The sequence below is a fragment of the Lachnellula hyalina genome, assembly GCF_007821495.1.
Source record: "Lachnellula hyalina strain CBS 185.66 chromosome Unknown contig00176, whole genome shotgun sequence".
Classification (NCBI taxonomy): domain Eukaryota; kingdom Fungi; phylum Ascomycota; class Leotiomycetes; order Helotiales; family Lachnaceae; genus Lachnellula; species Lachnellula hyalina.
This window is the reverse complement of record NW_022157290.1, coordinates 43325-61104: the sequence shown is the minus strand read 5'-3', so window position 1 is coordinate 61104 and position 17780 is coordinate 43325. Positions and strand designations below refer to the sequence as shown.

The 17780-nt window shown below is 48.6% G+C and overlaps 5 protein-coding genes across 5 annotated transcripts; 1 reads left to right on the top strand and 4 right to left on the bottom strand.

The window, feature by feature from the left end:
• Positions 1 to 288: 288 nt before the first annotated feature.
• On the bottom strand, positions 289 to 1313 carry LHYA1_G007317 (uncharacterized protein; the record flags this gene model as incomplete). The annotated part of the gene is made up of 2 exons (XM_031152246.1): positions 289 to 890; positions 947 to 1313. 2 exons carry the CDS (start codon positions 1311 to 1313, stop codon positions 289 to 291), a joined length of 969 nt encoding a protein of 322 aa, XP_031002293.1.
• Positions 1314 to 1539: 226 nt separating this feature from the next.
• nop14 (putative nucleolar complex protein) lies at positions 1540 to 4309 on the top strand (the record flags this gene model as incomplete). The annotated part of the gene is made up of 2 exons (XM_031152245.1): positions 1540 to 1821; positions 1877 to 4309. 2 exons carry the CDS (start codon positions 1540 to 1542, stop codon positions 4307 to 4309), a joined length of 2715 nt encoding a protein of 904 aa, XP_031002294.1.
• A 4101-nt stretch (positions 4310 to 8410) lies between these two features.
• Positions 8411 to 11288, bottom strand: LHYA1_G007315 (uncharacterized protein; the record flags this gene model as incomplete). The annotated part of the gene is made up of 3 exons (XM_031152244.1): positions 8411 to 10447; positions 10505 to 10967; positions 11056 to 11288. 3 exons carry the CDS (start codon positions 11286 to 11288, stop codon positions 8411 to 8413), a joined length of 2733 nt encoding a protein of 910 aa, XP_031002291.1.
• A 2463-nt stretch (positions 11289 to 13751) lies between these two features.
• MTP3_0 (Metal tolerance protein) lies at positions 13752 to 15718 on the bottom strand (the record flags this gene model as incomplete). The annotated part of the gene is made up of 3 exons (XM_031152243.1): positions 13752 to 14547; positions 14598 to 15131; positions 15252 to 15718. The coding sequence occupies 3 exons, from the start codon at positions 15716 to 15718 to the stop codon at positions 13752 to 13754; spliced, it is 1797 nt and encodes a 598-aa protein (XP_031002292.1).
• Positions 15719 to 16131: 413 nt separating this feature from the next.
• LHYA1_G007313 (uncharacterized protein) lies at positions 16132 to 17604 on the bottom strand (the record flags this gene model as incomplete). The annotated part of the gene is made up of 3 exons (XM_031152242.1): positions 16132 to 17227; positions 17278 to 17525; positions 17581 to 17604. The coding sequence occupies 3 exons, from the start codon at positions 17602 to 17604 to the stop codon at positions 16132 to 16134; spliced, it is 1368 nt and encodes a 455-aa protein (XP_031002296.1).
• Positions 17605 to 17780: the final 176 nt, after the last annotated feature.

Genomic DNA, 17780 nt, shown 5'->3' with positions numbered 1-17780 from the left:
GTGGGTAGCTTAAATATACTATGGTCGCAAATGAGATGGACTTTCCCTCAGCCTCCAGGGGTACACAGCAAGGTTGGCAGAACTCAGGTCCTCAAAGCTCTGGCTCTGGATTGTCTAACAATTCACCACTCGAGATAGGGGAATTACCCCAGCTGCTTTCATGGCACTTTTCTGTTCCCACGTAGCATCTCGTTCACTTAGGACACTGGTATCATCCATGAGCCCCTCAAGCGTTTGCTTCCTTCAGCTCTTGTCGGATGTATCTTCAGCGTAATCCTTCTCACCCCTTCACCTCTCGCGCTCAATGATATCATCTCTCCCCAGAGGGCGCGTTCCATCATTCAAGACCATAGCCTCTCTATGTCGCCTCCGAATCCCCTCCTCCATAGAACTTTGCTCCCTCCGCCGTCGACCTTCTACAAACATCCCGTCAAAATCTTCTCCTGCAGTCCCCTCCCCATTGATCATCCGAATATCCCTAGGACTCGGTACATCCCATTCAAAATCCATAGGTAGAAGTTTTACTTTGCAAAGTAGTCTCCGCGCTGTCGGATCCCTGATGAGTGGCAGCGTGAGCTCCGTTAATCGATTCCTTGTACGAAGTGACTCCAGAAAATTGATTTGTCGCTCCCTGTCATCACTACCCCAAGGTTCTTTCGCCAGCCAACGCTCAATGAACCGTGCCTTTACTAGACCTTCCGGTCCAGACTTGTCCACCAGCTGCGTGAGAATCAACAAGCAGCCTTGCTCAGCAACGTCTCGCTGTAGCCAGTTGTCCCATTCAGTATCGTGCTCTGCATGTTTGTAATCCGTCAGGGAATATTCAAGGGACTTTACGAGAGCAGCGTATGTGCCGGGTTCGTCGATTATGCTGGCAGCGGCTGAGAATTCTAGTAAGTTCAGTGGTGTTCATGAGTAAGATGATGGATAAGATGATGGAACTTACGGCTGTTTAGCATCATAGTCAAAGTCCGGATACCCTTTTCCCTCATATCGTGATCCGGCTGGGTGATATGCCATAACAGTGCATTTATGGTTGCTTTATCATGAAGGGCGCGCTCGCAGATGATTACTGAGGCTGTTTCTTGAATACTGAAGTTTGGGCTGCAGAGTAACTTGTCTAGAGTACCCAGCCTCAAGGAATCCTCGACCTCCTGGGTGATGTACTGAGGCTCGTTCTCACTTTTTGGTTCGAGGGCAGCATCGCGATACTTAATGAGCAGGCTGCGCATGAGCCAGACGACAGCACCTGTAGAGACTCCAAGTCCTAGAAGAAAAAGTCGATTTTGCCCAGTGGGCGAGAGCCCAGCCATTTTTTCGAAACTACATTCGTAGCTGAAAGAGGTTGTATCGGGGGGTCATTTTCTGGAAGCTGTTATTTTCAAGATTGTCGTTGGAGCTGCTGCTGCTGTTGCTGCTGTTGCTGGGTACAAATTAGCTCACCGCCTGATTCTGCCGCCAAGACCCTCACGATAAGCGACTACTATCAGAAAATGTTTCAAAAACCTTTGGAGTACCAGTAACACAAGATACTTTAAAATGCCTCCCTCCCAACTCAAGAGGTTGAAAGCATCTCTGCGCGAGCAAGGAGTTGTTGGACCCCAGCAGTCTAAGAAGCAAAGAAAACAAAATGCGCAAAACGGAGTCAGCAAGGAAAAGAGGGTCCACAAGAAGGTGGCTCTCGAGGGAATCCGAGAACAGTTCAACCCGTTCGAATTCAAGCTTGCTGGAAAGGCCCCCAAATTCGAAGTTACAACAAACAGAAAAACAAGCGCAGTTGTGAGGAGACCAGGTGTGGCGAAGGGACTGGCTGAAGAGAGGGTAAGTTACAATTGTGGCAGCGCGCATTTTACATTTGCTAATAGATTTTTCACAGTTAGCTAGAGCTTACGAAGAAGATGTACAACGTAGGAAAAAGGTGGGAGGGATTGTAGACAAGCGTTTCGGAGAGAATGATCCTACAATGGCCCCAGAAGACAAGATGCTAGAACGATTTACATTGGAAAAGCAACGCCGACACAAGAATAGTTCTGCTTTCGACTTGGAGGATGATGTTATGCCAGGGGAGCTCACACATATGGGACAATCACTTTCTCTGGATAGCCCGGCTCTTAAAGATGATTTTGATGAGAAGGATTTAGAGCTATCAGACGAAGAGGATCACCCTTCAGACGATGAGCAGACACGGAAACGAAGAAGATCGTCGGCTGGAGAGGATGAGGAGGATGAGGAGGAGGATGAAGAACGGCCAGAACGGAAGAAATCGAAGCAGGAGGTCATGAAGGAATTGATTGCCAAGTCCAAACTTCACAAGTACGAACGGCAGACTGCTAAGGATGACGATGAAGACCTGCGAGAGGAGCTAGATCTGGAGATGTCGGATATTCATGCACTCTTACGAGGAGCTGTTCCCAGGTCGCAACCTCCGCCACCAGCATCAGGTCCAGGAATGAACCCAGATCGTGCAGCATTGCTCAGCGGAACGGATAAAGGCAAGCTTGACAAAGACTATGACTTAGGGTTAAGACAGATGGCGCAAGACAAACGATCTCAACCAACAGAAAGAACCAAGACAGAAGACGAGAGGATTGAGGAGGGGTCGAGGAAGCTGCAAGAGTTGGAGGCGAAGCGACAACGTCGCATGGAAGGCGCCCCTGAAAGTAGCGACGAAGAAGATGCTGCCGCCAATGACGGGGATGAAGAGGAAGAAGACTTTGGACTTGGTTCCGGCCTCAAGGCTCGCCCAACAGCGGCAGAGATAGGAATCGAAGACGAAGATGATTTTCTCATTGACGATGATTTGGTGGCCAGCGGCTCGGATTTGGAGCTTTCAGAAGGCGATTCGTCCGACGAGGAAGCAGAGGAATTGGACAATGATGAAGAAGATACAGACTTTTTGAAAAGTCTACTCACGGAAGAGGAGGCCAGACGACCCGAATTTCTCACAGGTGCCAACGGCCCGCTACCGGAGGCGGAAATGCCAGAACAAAATGGCGTGAACGGGGATTTAGCTTATACCTTCAAGTGTCCCCAGTCCCATGAAGAGCTTCTGCAGATCACAAGGGGTGTATCAGTGTTCGATTTACCAACTGTTGTACAGCGGATTAGGGCTCTCTACCACCCCAAGCTCAACAGCGAGAACAAGGCGAAACTGGGAAAATTTGCCGTATCTCTTGTAGATCACATATCCTATCTTGCAAATCAACCGCAACAACCTCCGTTTCTCATCTTAGAGACCCTAATTCGACACATCCACTCGTTAGCAAAGACTTATCCCGTCGAGATCGGAAATACATTTAGAAGCCACCTCCAAGCGTTTGGCGAATCACGATCTTTGTCTCCAACTGCAGGAGATTTGGTGGTTCTCACTGCCATTGGTACTGTTTTCCCAACCTCAGATCATTTCCATCAAGTCGTTACTCCAGCTATCTTGACCATGACTCGATATCTCGGCCTAAAGATACCTCAGACTCTATCAGACTATTCTACAGGGGCATATATTTGCACGCTATGTCTGCAGTACCAGCGGATATCAAAACGATATGTTCCGGAAGTGATGAACTTTATCGAGAATACGCTTTGCGTATTGGCACCAACAAAGCTTGCAAGACTGCCTGGGAACTTTCCATTGCATGAGCCAAAGGCTTCAGTCAGAATAGCTGGTACTTCAAAATCAACTAGGCGGCTTACAATCTATGACTGTATTCCTCGAGAACATTCGGGCGACGATGAAACGTCACTCAAAGCAGCCCTACTAGAAACTAATCTCAGTCTTCTCGATGCAGCTGCAGATACCTGGGTGGACAAGTCATCATTCACAGAAGTGTTCACACCCGCCTCCAAGATCCTCCAGCACCTTTCAAGCAAGGCCTGCCGCCCCACACTCTCCCCAATCACACAAACCCATCTCACCAAACTGACCCAAAAGCTCACCATCCTCCTCAAGAATGCACACATGACCCGTCGTCCCCTAGAACTACACCACCACCGCCCACTTGCCATCAAGACCGCAATCCCCAAATTCGAAGAATCCTACAACCCAGACAAGAAGCACTACGACGCGGACAAAGAACGCGTCGACGCTGCGAAGCTGAGGAAGGAATTCAAGCGCGAGAAGAAGGGCGCAATGAGGGAGCTGCGTAAGGATGCCGCTGTTGTTGCGAGGGAGAGTCTTCGGGAAAAGAGGGAGAGGGATGCCGCGTATGAGAAGAAGTATAAGAGGCTTGTGGCGGAGATTCAGGGGGAGGAGGGGCACGAAGCGAAGGCTTATGAGAGGGAGAAGGAGTGGCGGAAGAAGGGGAAGAAATGAGTATAAACTTCTGGGAATGGCGTTGGATACCTTTGTATGGAATGGAAAAGTGTCGGGGTTTTATGGAAGTAAGTGAGGGCTCTTCGTTAGACAGATATCTTTCGGTTCATACTCGTAGAGGAAGTAAAAGTCTACACTAAGCGGTGACTGGCTACTAGATTCCCTTGGTTGCGTGAGCTCCCAGCTGACTTCTAGAGCTCATCTTGCCTCGGAGGGCTAGGTTGCGGCTTTTACTTTTGTCTACTTATTTCAACCAATTGACCTGGGTCCCTTGGAACGAGATCTTCTGTGCAATGTACATAGTTCAAGCCGTGTGCTATACACAGAGCGCAGCACTCATTGTCATCGATTTCCAATATGCCTCTTCGCCTGACACATTATAAATCAGTGCCACTTTTCCTGTCCATTGCGAGCTGTTAGACTGAAACCTCTTCTAAATTTATCGTTTGCCCGGCAACATCCTGTTCGTTGCGATTCTCAAGTCGAAGACCCTGCTGAACTAATAAGATTGACTGGCTGTAACTGTTCCAGTGCGAGCCGTGCACGTTATTTGCTTGGACTCTCCTGCTCAACAGCGAGGCCGACGTCCTCGAGTCTCTACAAAGGCTTCTTCCTCCATCTTTCAACGACCTCTTATCTTTCTTCCCCGCAACTCAACACTACCCTTGGAGCATATTTAGAAAGCATCTTGGCACTATTTACCTTTTTCTTCGGCAACCTTCAAGTCGATATTGATGTTAGACGTCAACCAAAAGACAGCTTCATTTTTCACGTGGCCTGCCTCCTTTCTCAACTTCTTATCATCTTCGGATAATTCCAAGACAATTATTGATGCTGTCTTCATTCATTTTCAGCAGCCTTCTATCTCATCAAAGGTTACAGTGCCAATACTCGAGGTCGCGAGTTCCCTAGCAAATCTCGACGAGGTACGTGAATATTTTTCTATTCAATTCTCTCCAATTCACTGGTTTTGTGGTTGCATGCTCGCCTTCTCACACTCCTAAACGAGATTCATCTCTCACCTTCTGACTTCTCTTTGAACATTCCTCCCCACAACACCATTTCTACCCCAAAATACTTAGCTGTCTCCTCTTCCAATTCCCCAATTCTTCATTGTCCTCAAGCCACATCTGCCTCGGTATTGCATCCAAGATCCAGGCTCCGAATAGACACCTCGCCTCCCCGTCGCTCGGTTTGCTTATACATTTCCCCACAACACTCACTTTGGTCTTCATACCACTAGCAACTAACTCAAGATAGTCTGGCTGCTCATATATATCCAAGTGTTCCTTAACTTCTCCACTGTTTATTCAAGAAACCAGCGCTGCCTAGGTTGCTATTCCCCACCTCAAATATGTCCTGGAACGGTCGTTTCGACCCGGCGCTCACTCCATTACCTTCCTCCTCACCATCAGTCGATCGAGACACTCCAACCTCATCACGCAATTCACTTACACCCAATCTCTCACCAGCAGCTCACAAGAGCCTAAAACACTCTGCTTCTTTGAGCACTTTGAAAATTGAAAGACTGGCCATCACCTCCCCGCAGCCAACCGGCAAGCCGAGTATGCTACCCAAGGCCAGAGAAGCCGAATTTCCCTTGAACCGCCCCGTAGAGGCACAACATCTGCAGTATTCGGACAGAAAGGTTCAGATGCTGCGAGAAATATTCCCAGGCGTCACGTCACGTATCTGTATGTTAGCTCTGGATCGTGCTACACACGATGTGAATATAGCAGCTGGGGACATCTTAATGCAATACCCTCAAGGATTCAGACAGCATGATTCGCGCGCTCCTCTTGTTGCCGAGGCTTCATATGGTATCAAGAAAGAGGTCCCAGACCCTTCTGCTGGACCTGTCATGGACCCAAAGGTCAAGATGATCTTCAACCGCAACCAGTCGCCCGTAAAAGTCAAGTCTGAAGAACGCTCAAGTTCTCCAGAGGCTAGTCAAGCTCGCCATGTCTTTGAACCTCCCACCGATGCCATGTCTACCCGTTCTTCATCCCCATTTGACGATTTTTCGGACGTCGATATGGATTCTGATGTCGACCAAGAGGGATCTGATGGCGCGCTAGGAGACGCCGTTGATGAAGATGAGGACATGGTTGATGATCCAGAGAGCCCTGTTGAGAATACAGAGGAGTTGACGGATGCTAAGGCCGAAGAACTGCATGTAATATTCCCTGATGCTGATATAGAGGAGTGCAAGCGGATCATGCAGTGCGTTGATAACGATCTCGTGGATGCGGTTGATATGATGGAAGGAGAGCGAGGCAGTGACCTGTTTGACGAGACAGTACTGGGTGGTGACAATACTGGTGGCAGTAGCTCTACTAGTGCCTCTTGGTCTTACCTTGATCCAAGTAGCTCCCCCTATTTCACCAAAACTGTCAACGCAGGGGCAAATGTCAACAAGAAGAGAGCGGCTGAGGATCCGGTAAGTCGATGCTCCATTTTTCGATGTTTCAGAACGAGTTAGTCACTAACGTTGTTAGGAGGAGCGTCTTTTCAAGAGGACGAAAGCCCCAGACGGTAATATGGAAGTCAATGGCAAACTTCTACCAGCAGGAATTTGGGTAGCGTGAGTATCATCCGGATCCCCTTCAAAACTCCTACTAACATCCCAATAGTGATTTCTTCCCCGAGAGCGGCGACATTGGCTTTACGTTCAAAGATGGCAAGCACCCGTGCCAATTCCCCAGGAAGCTTCTCATCAAGAACTTCAAAATTCTTGAGAAATTCTTCGCTTCAAAAGCCCCAATTACAGACCGCTACCCGCTGGATGATCACACCCAAGAAGCCTTCGACCTCCTACTACAATGGGCAGTTGCGAAGAACATCCGGCTTGATCCTCGCAAGCACAAAGACAGCGGCAGCGAGATCACTTCAATCCTCGCTATGCTCCACCTAGGCAGCTATCTCGAGATGAACGAGCTCGTGGCCCTCGGCCACAGCATGGCTCAGCTCCTAACAGACATCTTGACCAAGAACCGCAGAGCTATGAAAGGAGAACATATCCGCTTCGCATTCCAAATCTTCGGAGCTGGCCACCCGATGCACACCGTCTTTGTCAAGGCAGCTGTTCGCGCTCGTCTGGAATATCAAAATACAGGCGAGCCGCGTGAGCAAGGCATGTCTGGGCCCAGGCAACGAGTCTTCAAGTACGAGAATGAGGCGAAGAGAGCCGCATACCGCGGTCACATATCACCGTACGCGGAGGAAGTGGCGGATATCCCGGACTTCGAACTCCAGCTTTTGCGTCTTCAGAACAGTACTTGGTAAGTTCAATAACGTTGTTGACCTGATTGATCGATCTGTACTACAATACAATAGCACGCTTCATCCACATGTCCCAGTCCGGTTCTGGTGTATGTACATGTTTTCGGGCAAGGATGGACTACTGGAATGAAGAGCTAACTAAACTGTACTTGTGGCAGGGAAAATCGAGAGCGAGCCGAGGAAAAAGTCGATCGGCCTCCTGGTAGGACTGGTAAGCCGCGCCAAAAGACGCTGCAAGGCCATCATCTGACCGATCCTTTGAGCGGAGAGCGCTTCTTTCTTTAGGGGAGGATAGATGGATATGTTTGAATGGGACCTTTGACGAACGAATTGGTGGAAACGCTGCTAGCAGCTTAATAGTTTTGCTGGATCCTTATTATTGCGGATGGGATGGGATGGAATCTGGTATAGGGAATGGGCAGCATATCATGGACCTGCAAATTGCAATTTCTTTGACATTTACCAGTCGGCCCCCCCTAACTAGCATATCAGAACGATATCTTGTATAAAATTTACCTTACCTTACCCCTTTTGCTCGTGCTCGTCGTCTCTCTTTGTATCACGTCTTCAAGTTTTACTTGTATGCTGAATGCCACTATATCTGTTGATATCTATCTACAGGAGATGAGATGAAATCCAAAACGAGAAGAGCTTGTAGATCTCTCCCGAATTATATTACTACACAAGCCTCATAGTTTTTTTCTGTCCAAATGCTAGCAGCAGACATGATCCAAATTCCGATCCAAAGCTTCTCGAACGCCGATATGCAATGCGTAATATTTATCACATCTTCCTCTAAGTATTCACAGCCCGAAATTACTACGTGTAACCCAGCATCTCCTTCAGCCCATTAGTAGATTCGCCCTTTTTCGTTCTCCATATCGACTTCTTCTTCTCGCGCTTCTTCTTCATCTCCTCCCATCCTTCCTCGTCGTCTTCGTCTTCTTCGTTTCCAGACTTCTTGACTGCTTTAATAGTTGCAGTGCTGTTCTTGTTCTCCCAGCCTTGAAGCGCGCCTGTCATTGTCGAAGTTCTTGACTTGTTATCGGCTGCTGGAGTGTGTGTTACCGGCCTATACCGGCCTGGTAAGCCGATGTTGCTTCTCTCAGAGGGTGCAATCGACGGAGCGTAGCCACCCTGGCCATTCATCGAAGGAGCATACAGGGAGCCGTGTCCGTTCTGCATCCAGGGTGCAGCATTGGGATCCAGCATAGTCATGGCTCGCTGGTGAGAACTAGTAGGACGCAAATGCGGGCTGTTAGATTGTGGCATTGATCCCATGGATGGTTGCGACACATGTCCATTTTGCTGGGGCGGACCTTGACCTTGACCTTGACCAGATGTCATCATTTGCATAAATTGCATCTGCATCTGCATGAATTGTTGCATTTGCTGCGACATTTGGATCTGAGCTTGATCTCCCGGAGTCATCATCATCGGGTTCCCAGGGCCCATTTGACCCATCTGGCCAGGCATCATTCCATTTGGCGGCATTCCCATACCTCCCATACCGTTGAAACCATTTGATGGGGGACCATACTCTCCCTGTGGATTTGGACTGCCTCTCCTCATAGCGCGAGATCTTTCTTCAGTAGCAATCACACCTACAAGGCCTCCTGGTTGTAATCCCCTAGAGGGTCCTCCCGAAACAGAGCCAGCTACACTACCGGGCCCGCCGCCACCACCAAAGCCAAAAGACTCGCGGTTCATTGGATTGACAACGCTAGCGCCGAAATACGGATCTTGTGGCAGGTGTCTTGCAAAGACAGGGAGTCTTGGATCGGCTGGATTGCCCGCGAGAGACTGGGCAGAAGCACGCAAGTTGGGGTTTGATCCTATGCGGGGTGGCTTGCTCTTGTTTGGGAATCCGTGTGCTTGCAGAATACCCAATGGAACTTCTTCGTCTTCCTCCTCGTTGTCGTCAGAACTCGATTTTCCAGATAATCCAAGATTGGGGCTGCTCTGAGTGGCGAACACACTCGGACGGGTCGCGGCAGGTGGTCCAGACGAGGTTTCCCCAGTCACCTTCATCATCTGTTGTCGATAAACAACCATGTGAGCCTCCTGTTTCCGGCGCTGCTTTGCAAGTTGCTTGTTCTTCTCAGCCTCGTCCTCTTCATCGTCATAAGTCTCATCCTCTTCCTCCTCTTCCTCATCCCTTGATTGCCCCCCAACGCTTCTGAGCCTTTCCTGGTCTTGCTTGTATCTCTCAAATTGAGCAGGCGTCATGACCTTATTTTGCGGTGCTGCGTTTCTTGCTGGTGGAGGATACAAAGACTCCTCCTGGAATCTTTGGGCGATATTCGCTGATGCAGCTAAATGGTTGTCAAATAAGCCATCGTCATGCTCGTTAAGCATTGGCACTGGCTTTCGGGCCTTCGGGGTAGTTTGAACAGATCCTGTGGTCCATGACGAAGCGGATGTATCCTCGATAGGAGGGGACGACGCTGAAGGCAAAGCCCAGCTCTTACGGACCTGGGGATGGGTATCCGGACTATTGAGCCGTCGACTCGCATTCACGGATTCTCTGAGCAGCAAAGCATCCTCATCCACAGCTTCCCCCGAGTCAATCGTCGATTGACGCTTCCCGGAATATCCACTAGTTCTTCTCAAACCTGTATCGGCGAGCGCTCCAGGTCTTTGAACCCTATTGTAACCAGTATTATGTTGAGGGACAGGGGGGGCTCGTTCCTGCTGGCGTGTGGCAAAGGGAGGCGGGCTCGTGTTGGACATCAGACCGTCGTTGGAGTGTTCGCTGCTCCAAGAAGGTAGCGAGGCTTCTACCTGTCTCGATTTATCGATGCTTAGAGCAGTCGGTTGGTTATAACGGGGTTGTGCTGAGGTTCGGGAAATCTCCTGGTGCGTATCAGTATTAGCTGGGGATTGTGCGTCGGGCTGAGTAATGGTGCTTACAGGGCTGTGTGACCTGGCCCTGGTATCCTTAGATTCCATCACCGCGCTCTTCCTCTTTCCAATTCCCGAGAACATGTCCGAAAAATCCCCTCCCATACTTAGTCCAATATCTTTTTCGAGCTTTGGCGGTGTTGCCGTGCTTGCATAGCTTGATGCTGTCATTGCCCTTTCTCTAATAGCCGCGGGCTCTCGCTCGATTGGAGAGGTCTCCTCTCTTGGTGGCGAGGGGGGCGTTGGCTTGGTTCGTCCCCAAGACAGAGTTCTCCCGGCATTTTTAAGGGAGAAAGTAGATGATGATTTGGGTATGGGAGGTACTGGGATATCGCTAAATGGCTTGTCGTGAGGCGACCGCCATTCCTCTCGCCCCGAGACGTCTGTGGATGAAGGTGTCGTCGACGCTGCGCTCAACCTCGATGAGTTATCTGTCGTAGATGCGGTGTTGGTATTAGAAGCGCCACTACCACTTCACAAAGTTAGCAATTAGCTAGTGCTTGATGAATAATGAAGGACCAAAAACTGGCAAGCTGAGCCGTATTAAAAGGGCAGCTCACCGATTGTTGTTTATATTCATAAACATGTTATCATCCTCCAGATGCGAGGTTTTTGGTCTCGCCGAATTCCCTTTAACCTTCGCAAACTTCACTCCTCCGTCGAACGATTTGCTCACCCCGTCTGCTCTCTCAAAAACTTTGAATGTCCCTTCTCCCGCCGGCACGTCCGGGACGTCCTCGAGCACGTTGGCGTTCGATTTTCGCCGCCCAAACGCTTTGGGAAATCTAGGCATATAGAAGATATGTGGTGCAGAGATGGTACGAAGTGGCAGAAAAGTTCATACGAGAAAATGGCCAGCAAATGCTGAAAATACAATTCTAAATAGAACAAAGCTAAAAATGGCACGGCAAGTCGTATATTTGTCCGTAACGAAGGAGATAAAGTAAGATGTCGCTCGTTAATTTAATATGTATCGTTGCAATGAGGGGAACGGGTCTGCAGTGAATAACGCGAGGTAGGAGTCAGCAATAGTTCAATCTTAATGCAGCTACCCGGATCCTGGGTGTAATTGTGGTTGGCTTGGGCTGAGCGGGTTTACCAGAGACGATGAACGGTGGCCGCATGCATGCAATTCGATGCACGATAACTCTCATCCTCGGACAATTTAGCTCACACCGCAGGCATTGGAAGAGGAGTTAGGTTGGGTATGTATGCGTGGAAACCGGGCCACACGATGCCGCAGACTACTTCCGATCGTGTTGACGATGGAGCATGGCACCACAGGTATGTTGTTAGGTGTTTGTATGCTGTCGAGGTGGTGTTGGTGGTGGTTTGAGGAGGCTGAAGAATTTGTTGATGTCGCGATCCAAATATAGAATGTCGAGAGAGGTGTCTTGCTTGCCCAGCCCAGCCCAGCCCAGTCCCCGACTGATAGAATCCACAAAGGGGAGGGGAGGAAAGGAAAGGAAAGGAAAGGGGATAACAACAACAAGAACAACAAGTAGAAGGTTAAGCACTCACCGGCAAAAGACTACAATGGGCGACGACGACGACGACGAAGAGAAATTAAGGGAAAAGATAGAGATGTCGTCGAGAAAGAGGATTCGGTGGGAGAGATGGACGGGACGGGGTGGATGGGTGGATAGGTGGATGAGCTCGTGTTTCTTTCAGGGCAAGGTTCGAGCGCTCTCTGCCTAGCAAATGCTCGTCTACAGTACCTACCCTACTCCGTAACGGTCTAACAGGGCTGGCTGTAGCTGTACTAACCGTTTGCAGTGATGCTCCTCGGATCCATTATTAATTTTCCTAATTTATTTCTTCATACAGTACTGTACAAGTAATCATTAGAATACGATAATAATGCATGCGAGCATCAGGTCAGGTCGTTTCATTTCTTGTCATTTGAACTTTATATCTCCAAGGACTCTCTTGCCCCTAGATTCTACCCCGTTACTGTGCATCTTTGCGGACTTTGCTCTGATACTGTACTGTACCGATTATCCCCATCAGTAATCAAGGGAATCGATTGCCGTTTGACGTTGGAGACTTCTGATTTACAGCTACACTTACGAAGTACTTACAGGCGGCGGCTGATCAGGATCGACTCTATGTCGTGCGCTGCTCTGCTCTATCTCGAGACATCATAAAATCAGTCAAGACTATTAATCTATAATAGTAAGAAACCCCACGGCACACGGCTCACTCACTCAGGGGTTCAAAGATGACGCCCATTTGCATTCCAATCAATCAATTGATTGGATACGGTTAAATGCTCTACTTGCACTGGACCACCCACCCGCCCACTTGCTTGCCCCTGAATATCTCCCATAGAACATCACTTACAGTAAGTATGATACCATCGTACCACAGCGCATTATTACATACGAAGAAACAGTCATTTCACAATAATGTGAAATTCATACTCGTATATCGGACCCGGTGCCAGTAAATTTTTCAATGCAATGTCTGGACCCCACCCCTCGAAAAGAAACAGCTAGAGCTAGCCCAAATATAGGCCCCAGAATACCCCTGACAAGCTGACTGGCGGCAAAGAATACCTTGAAGGAACCCGAATATCGAATCTGACATTATGACAATTTCATTCCACTATTATTACCATAAAGTCAAGTTCAACCTACCGAAGCAACAAATCCTCTCGCTCCCGACCGAACCTTTCTTTTACTCTAGAAAACGCCTTCTTTCCATTTCTAGTTTTGCCTGAAGATCTGATCCGGAGTTCCGGCGGTTTTACCCATTTCCCGTCCCCGTCTTCAATTCGCAAAAGCTTCCTTGCCTTGCTTTCGTAAGGACAAGCCTAGTCAATTGAGCAGGCAGCGTTGGAGATGTCTAAGATGTGATGCCAAAGCTTGCGATCGAAATCAGACACTAGGAATGCTGTTCATGATAATCAGAGTCCGGGTCTAATAGTACTTACTACTGTGATAATGTGATGCCCTAATAGTCATTGAAAATGCTCTTGGCGTCTACAAAGATCACAACGGCGTCTGAGCAGAATGGAGGGGCTTTGTCGCTTTTTCAATATGAGTCTAGCTTGGTCAAAATACAGCTGTACAAGAGCAAACATATTTGAACTCCTCTCCGAATCCTAAAGTTCTTTCGCGGCTTGTCGCTAATCCTTAGCGGCGTATCCCAGACTCAGTGCTGCTTCTCCTCTCCGTTCCCTTTTATATCCCCATGATCCGCAGCTCCAAACGCCAGCCAATATTCCTACAATCATAATCAACCTCCTATCACCCTAAGCTCCTTGCTGTTGCATATGTGTAGGCAGGTTCCAGCCTGCATAATCTTGGTGTACAAAGGCGCGATCGACTGTCGGTACTGATTCTAAGACGTATTGTAACGACTCGCCCAAGTCATGGCTATCTCTCAAGCTCATGTTTTCATCTAGGACGATATCGACCTCAACATTTAATTTGTCGCCTGCATGATAGGCTTGCAAGCCTTGGATCTGCTTGATGGTCTTCGCAAATCGCATGGTGAGATATAAGAGAACGTTACGTTCGTCCGCCGTCGCAGCTGCGCCAGTGAGGTTGCGTATATGGCCGGCTGAAGTGCCTGCCCAGTTAAAGATGACAAACATCGACAGAAGAAGACCTCCCAATGCATCGAGCCACCAAAGCTCGGCATAGTATCCAACTAGAACGTTGTCAGCAAATACTGTGAATTCACAACGGTCATCCTTACTTAGGGGGAAAATAATAGAGAATATATTGAAAACCACGTCCGTCATCGCATCCTGTGCCAGGGCCTGTACACTAGAATTCTTGATGAGTCGACAAAAGAACCAGCATAGCGCTTTGATAAAAACCGTAGAGGACATGATAACAATTGCTGGCAGGCCGAGTTGAATGATAGAGTGGTCGCCAGACCTCAAGCGGCTGATACATTCCAGTCCAACTTGAAAGAAGGACGTGATCATAATCACAGAGAAGACAAGTACACCAATTGGCTCGAGGCGTCTCCGACCAACTGGATAATGATATTGGTCTTGCCTTTCAATCATCTTAGTGGTCGTCCAGACGATTCCAGTACTGTGCACATTGAATTAGCATAGGTCTTGGAGAACATGTTTGCACCTAACCTGAGGAAATCCAAAGCCGCATCGACCAAACTTGCAAGCACGGATAGAGAGCTGGTAAGCACAATAACTGCAATTTTACCAGCCAGGAGGATGGCATTAGCAGCAAGATTAACATAGATTGCTATCTGGACAATTCTATCCCCGCTCTCAACACTATCATCTTCCAGTCCAGGTATCTCAGGTTTGGGACCATCTTCACCATCAGCAGCCTCATCAGTAGCAGCCTCAAGAAGAGGTGTCTGTTCATCCGATATCTTGTAAATTTCCCGAGGTGTTCGTTTTACTTTCTTTGTAAGAGCCGCAGCCCCGTTGCCTTTAGAAGAAGCATCCGTAGCTTCGGAGTTTGGCGTACGGGGCTCCTCTGTAATTGTTGCTGGAACTTCCACATTTTGTAGACCAGATCCGCCAAGTGAGCTACTGCTTGGTGTATTGTTGTACTCATTCAAGAGGTCGTGAGGGAGGGACGAATCTAAGAGGCGGTCGATATAAATGTATTGTTGTAGCAAGCTATTTGTTCTCTCGTAGTATTCTCGTCTGGTGTTCGATCATTAGCTACATGCACCAGACGCATACTGTTACACAACAGGGCGAACTTCAAACCTTTCTGAATCTTCTGGTAGAGATGGCAGATTGAGAACATTCTAGAATACTCACATGGGTTTCTTCATGCCCTTCAATTCTTCCTCCGTCTTCCAATATTTCTCCCAACGATATCGAGGATTGGAACTTCCAATTAGTCTCTGACTGCGCATCTGCGGACCAAAGAGCACAGCACTCATGCGCCTCTCATCATCAGCACTACGTCTGAACTCATCGTGTTCGCTGGGATCTCTAGAGTCCCTTCGAACCAACCCGGGCCGATTTCTAGCTTCTTCGTCCGGTGTGTCTCTCTCTCGTACAATCGAAGATGATCGATGATGTATGTTTTGCAAAGATGCGCTGGAACGGCTCTTGATCAGACTAGTGAGAGTACCTTGCCCGTGTGTGACCATGGGACTTGTGTCTTCACTGCTCAGCGGCAACCAGCCTCTTAGTCTGGGGATTCGTTCATACTGAGGTGGGGAGGTTGAGGCTGCCGGTCCGTACTGGGTCGGGGAAGTTGAATAACTGTTGGTTGACATGCTGAACTGGTTCCGGAAGATCAATTGATGGTATATTTACCAGGTAATAGAAAATACTACGCGGTTGGCATACTCAATGGTGAGCATCTCAACTTGTGCGCGCGTGGAGTTGAGGCTGCCAAGTTTGGAACTACCGTGATTACTGTAGTGGCCGGTCGGTGCCGTCACTTTGAGACCCTACCTTAACCTAGTAAGACCCCTGTTTTTCACTGATTGGTGCTAATTTTAGTAACTCTACAAAGGTTTCAATGATTCTTGTTATAGGGCCGCTTTCCAATAAGAGGCACTTGAGGCACTTTGTACTGCACAAACAACATCAATCCCAAGTGACAATCCACTCTCATTCCCATTCCCTATTTCCCGGGTATCTTTTACTCAAACGCCCGCTACAAAACGCCAGGCCATAATTACAATCAACGGATATGTACTTCCACTACATCCATGTTCTCCAATTCCGTATCCTCTATCTTCTCCTCGGGATCTAGCTTCTCTCCATCGACTTGCAGAGAAACCTCCTGGTCTTCTGCCACTTCTTTATCTTGACGGAATGCATTGATAAGCTTTTGAATAAGAGTCGTAGGTTTGACCGTCATCTTGGTTTCTCCCAGCTCCCGTGATTTTAGGATCAGCCGCATCCTTTTGACCACAACTTGTTCTTCAATAACTTCTTCCTCGTCCTCGCCGAGGCCGTCTTGCTCCCTTTGTAGTTTGGCAGCTTGCTTCTTTTGATAAGCCTTGAAGATGTCTTCGGTCCAAGCCTCGAGATGCACACGTCCGTTATCCACACCCTCGCCTTGGGAGGATATTTTGCCTGAACTATCGATATTGAGGTTCAGGGATTTGCAATTCGTAACGTCGTAGAGCCGCTTTCCTTTCCAGGTCAGAAATATGGAGTCTTGAATTTCCGACGCCATTTTTTGCCCATCATTCGTCTGGTAGTCACACCAAGCCAGCCTTAGTTCTCTTAATCGTTGAGACACCTTCCGCTTCACCAATAGTGGTCTCGTACCATCAATCTGAGAGGAGACGAGAATCTCGATTATTGGATCCACGACTGCCTTCGAACTCTCCGCCTGGAAGATATCATCGTCTAGTTCATTCGATGTATGGTTCTGTTCCTCGAAAAATTTCGACTCTTTTTCGCGTGCTAGAACCTTTAACCTTTCTCGCTCCCGTGCTTGTTGCAGAAGTTCTGGGAATTCTTCATCCGACAATTCTGGGTCAAGGTCGACGGATAGTGTCGGTTTTTGTGGTACTGAGTAGATATCGTCGTCATCCAGAATAATGGGCTTATTGCGGGCATCGATCGGCTTTACGTCCTCATCATCGCTCTCACTTAGAGATATGTAGCCCTTTGTCTCTGGCTTCACCACAGGTTCTTCCTTTTTCGCTGCCCGTAGATCTCTGCTGTAGCGCACCGCAAGTGAAGTGGGAGAAGCTTGGTTCTTTTGCGCCGAAGCCGAACGTGATTTACGACTACCACTACCGGGTGTAGAGGTTGTAGCTTCCCTGTCTTTACATCAGTGACTATCACCCGTATGAGGATGATGTTACGGTACCTTCGCGCCGATGAAGCCCCGGCGTCTTCGTCCGAACTATACAGGTCGCGATCTTTGGAGATGCGCCTCCTCTTCTCTTCTTGAGGACTTGGTTCCTTCTCTAGACTGGCCGACGATCTCTTACGCTCAAGCTTGAGAGCCTTCTTCTGTCGTCTTTGTTCTTCCTCTGCTAATCTCTGGGGGAATATTTCTGAGGATCTGCTGAAGAATGCTACCCCTTCCGCAGCCTCGGCCACTTGTGCGATTACCTTTTTGCTGAAAAGCGATTTTTTGGGGGGGGGGGAGCTCTGGGGTTTCAGTAACAGCTTGAGCGATATCTCCTGCCATTATGGTGGATTGGTGGGTTGTCGAGGCGCGAACTGGGGAGGGGGGGAATACCATAAAATTGGTGGGACGACGCGACTGTTCACGCTAGTGAATTGGAGAAGTTCAAGGCTGTGGGGTATGGGCACAACCTCAATACACATCTCAACGTCAAAACCCACCGGCTCTCGAACTCCAAT